Here is a 4,150-nt window from a genome sequence, read left to right on the forward strand (position 1 = left end):
CCGTAACTTGTGCAGTCAGTCCTCAATTGCTGGCTATCTCCTTAATTTCCAGTTCTTCTCAAATCCAGGTCCAGTGTTCTAACAACTGAACCATCTAGCTTCCTAGAAATTACTTTGCCCAACAACATGCCAATAAAACTGACAACCTAGATTAAACGAATGTATATTTACAAAAATACAAAATACTCAAATGAATAGAACAAAAAAAGAGAGAATGATTCGATCTCAGAGGAAGAAACTTTACAAGTCATAAATGAATTTCCAAGAAAGTAGGAAGGACCGGATGGATTCACAAGTAAATTCTATGAAACATTCAAAGAACAATGATTCCAGTATTATATAAATTGCTTGCAAAAAGAGCAATAGAATGGTTTCTGCCAAATGCCTCCTATGACACAGATATGGTCTTGATACATAAACTTGTGACTTGCCCCAGGTCACACAGCTAGTAAGTGTCTGAGGTTGGATTTGAACTCAGGTCCTCCAGGGCCTGTGCTCTATTCACTCTGCCACCTAGCTGCCCCATTTCAAAATTCTTTAAATAAAATATTACTAAAAAGGTTAAAACAACATCACAAAGATTGCATACTATCATCAAATTGGATTTATAACAGGAAGGAAGGGTTTGTTTAGTATTAGGAAACTGTAAACTTAACCATGTTGACAACAATTCTATAATTATATCAATAATATAATTATATCAATGTATATCAATACAATGCTTATTTTTTTTAAAAGGCAGCTAGGTTTGGAGTCAGGGAGACCTAAGATTAAGCTCAGCCTCAGATACTTACTAGCTGTGTGACTCTCGACAAATCATGTAACCCTGTTTGCCTCAGTTTCCTCATCTGTAAAATGAGCTGAAGAAGGACATGGCAAACCACTCCAGTATGTCTGTCAAGAAAATCCCAAATGGGGTCATGAAGAGTTGGCCACAACTGAAATGACTGAACAAAACTAGATTATAAATATTTACAACATAGTTTGAATGGTTGTTGAAACTCAGCAGAGTGTCTCATAAATATTTCTTGAACTGAATTGAATTAATTAGCAGGTTTTGTTATATTGCATTGTGTTCTTTGGTTTGTTTCATGAGCATATATTGGCTCTTTCTATTTCAATTCTAAGATTTATGAAGGATGGGATCATACTTTTTCATATTCTGAATTTGTGGCTTCTGCCTACAAATTCACTTAGCACAGCCCAACTGTCAAGGGCTTTGAAAATATTGTTAATTGATAGGCAAAGTTCACTGAGGAAAATTGAAGTGTGTGTTGTCAGTGGGAGGAGAAGAGTGGTAGAATTCCCTACGGAGTTTAATCTTTAACTTTTCCATTGATTTACCTGTGTTGAAAGAGCAGTAGTGCAGTGTGATAGAAGGCATCAGGATCAGGCACTATGTTTGAAAAGTGGGTTTCTGTTCTGCTGCTACTGCAGTTCTGCTGCTTTGGATGTGGGTCCTGTGGGAAGGTCCTGGCATGGCCATTGGAATATAGCCACTGGATTAATATGAAAATAGTTCTTGAAGAGCTGGCACAAAGGGGTAACATGGTGACTGTGTTAGTGCCTTCTGCTACGATTCTCATTGATCCCACTGACTCCTCCAGCCTGAACTATGAAGCTTTTCCTGTGTCGGCTACAGAAGAGGAAGTGAGGAGTAAAATGGAAACTTTTTTGGATGAGATGGTTAACCAAAACAATGATTTTTCACAGTGGAAAACCATGTGGAAATTTCATGAAATGATGGGGAAATTTATGACTGAAATGAAATCATTATGTGAAGCTGTAGTTTTCAACCAGACACTCATGGAGAAACTGCAAAAAACTGGCTATGATGTGCTATTTGCAGATGCTGTGTTTCCATGTGGAGATCTGATAGCTGAGATGCTTGAAATCCCTTTCATAAATAGTCTCAGGTGGAGCATGGGGAACACCTATGAGAAATTCTATGGGGGACTTCCTTCTCCTCTTTCCTATGTACCCATGCCCATGGGCAAACTGACTGACAAGATGACCTTTATGGAAAGAGTAAAGAATATGCTCTTGTCTCTCCTCTCTGACTACTACCTCCATTTATATGACATAATTTGGGAGCAGTTTTATAGTGAAGCATTAGGTAAGATGAATAATTTTTTGAAGTGTTTTGGTACCAGTTGTCTTATTTTCAGTTTTGTCTGCCAAGGTGATTATTGTGGCCTTCTTTCCATTAACTTAAGCTTTTCTCCTTTGTAGATCACAAAGAGACTGAGAAAGCTTCAAACAAAGTCTTTCTTAGTATAAAAAAGCAGGCTTTTGACTGCCTTAAATGTAGTATTGGATATTATACTAGTAATAAATAATCTTTATGTAGTGATAAGAAACAAACAATTTTCACTAGAAAAAGAAAACATCGATCTAAATCAGTTCTCTTATGATGATATGTTCCTTGTGTTTCTCCATTCCTGATACATTTTCCTGACACCTAAATGTGTTTTCTTATCATCCTATAATCCTGTGTTTCCAATGTGTGTCTACCAGCAAATCTTATGACTTGAGTGGCTAGATCTCCCTGTGAGTTACTCATTGCCACTAACCCCTTCTTGGAACCCAGATTTCCTCTCCACTGGAATTTGATTACGACAGTAGACAAAGCATTTGTTTAGTTTTTAGCAAAATAGCTCTCAACAATCAGCACAAAAAACCCGTTTTGACATTTTTGAAAGGATTTTTATTCTTAACAACTGCAAAGATTTAGAAGCATGAAGGTTAAAACTGCAGTTAGCTGAAGATCTTACATGCAAAGGTATGGAACATTAGAACTTAACCTTCTTACTTCATAATCTTTTTTCTTCCTCACTATCTTCTTCATATTATCAGTAAGAGGAATGGAAACTTTGCAAAACATCTTTGAGCTTTCACCTCACAGCTATTAGATGAGCAAAGTTGACAGACAATGAACAGAATTCATGTTGAGGAGGATTTGGGAAGTCTGTCAAGCTTTCACAGTGCCCATGGAGCTGTAAATTTGTCCAACTGTTCTAGAAAACAATGGCTACAATTATATAACTGATAATACAAAAATTCCATAGTACTCTGATTTATTATGAAAGGAAATTAACTAACTAGAAAGCTTTGATAAGAGTGCAGACAGAATGGAGCTTGTGTTCATTGTTTATGGGGATTTATTAAAGAAACTAGCACAAGAATTCTTTGACCCCTTTAACAGTCTGGTGAAGCCTACGGATCCCTTCTCAGAATAATTTTTTTAAATACATCAGATAATATACATACTTACAAAAGAAACCAATCATAGCAAAACAGAATTATCAGAACATAAAACAACAACAAATTCATGGGCCCAGATTAAAAAGCCCTTGAGCAAGAAACAATTAGCTAAGAGAAGATAATATAGTAGACTCGTATTAGGTATGAATCCCTGTCACGTGGAAGAAGGATTGGATGTTACAAAATCTTAGACCGTGACTTTTTCAGCTGGAAGAAAAGACATTCAGGGTTACCTAGTCTAATTTCCTTATTCTGCAGATGAGGAAATGAGGCTCAGTGAGGTTGAGTGAAATTGCTCAAAGTCACGTTGTTCTAGGTCACTAGAGGTATAGTTCAAACCCAGTTACTTTGACTCCAAAGGGAAGAACTAGATGCTATGGGTAGACTTTGCAATGAGGCAAGTGAAGTATAACATCCATGTAATGTAAGAAAAAACTTCCTAACAATTAATGCCTTCCAAAAGTGAACTGGCCTGTCATCAGAAGAAGTGTGGACCACTTCCTTGATGGTATTCAAGCAAAGATCGTATGGAGATTTGTTAGTTCCTTACAAATTTGAATTCCTACAATTCTGTAAGCCTGTGAACTTAGATGTTGAGAAAGAAGTGAAAAATATGCCGTTTTATGATGTACTTTTAAAATTATGCTATATAGGGAAAATATAAAATGAAACTATATTTCAAAAACTCAACATACAATAAATTGTCATGTCATAGAACGGGAATTGGCTGCTAGTTCCTGCCTGTTCACTGATAAAAGCAATTGGGATCAGTGTGGGCAGATCCACTAGGAGAGAAACATTTCATAGCAACATCAGGAAGAGAGAAATACTTGTAGCAAGGTCACAAAGAAAACAGAATGCTCTGAACTTGTGGAGACAGGCTTTC

The 4,150-nt window shown here is 36.6% G+C and overlaps 1 protein-coding gene across 1 annotated transcript; it reads left to right on the forward strand.

Moving 5' to 3' along the window:
• The first annotated feature begins 1,390 nt into the window (after positions 1 to 1,390).
• LOC114039716 (UDP-glucuronosyltransferase 2A3-like) lies at positions 1,391 to 2,215 on the forward strand. The gene is made up of 2 exons (XM_027857571.1): positions 1,391 to 2,116; positions 2,169 to 2,215. Exons 1-2 carry the CDS (start codon positions 1,399 to 1,401, stop codon positions 2,213 to 2,215), a joined length of 765 nt encoding a protein of 254 aa, XP_027713372.1. The 5' UTR covers positions 1,391 to 1,398.
• Positions 2,216 to 4,150: the final 1,935 nt, after the last annotated feature.

Source organism: Vombatus ursinus, unplaced genomic scaffold (assembly GCF_900497805.2).
Source record: "Vombatus ursinus unplaced genomic scaffold, bare-nosed wombat genome assembly UNPS02012179.1, whole genome shotgun sequence".
NCBI classification, from domain to species: domain Eukaryota; kingdom Metazoa; phylum Chordata; class Mammalia; order Diprotodontia; family Vombatidae; genus Vombatus; species Vombatus ursinus.

Coding starts and splice junctions, on each gene's coding strand:
- LOC114039716 (XM_027857571.1), top strand. CDS start 1,399: ATGTTTGAAAAGTGGGTTTCTGTTCTGCTGCTACTGCAGTTCTGCTGC. Junction 2,117..2,168: donor GTTTTATAGTGAAGCATTAG/GTAAGATGAATA, acceptor TCTTATTTTCAG/TTTTGTCTGCCAAGGTGATT.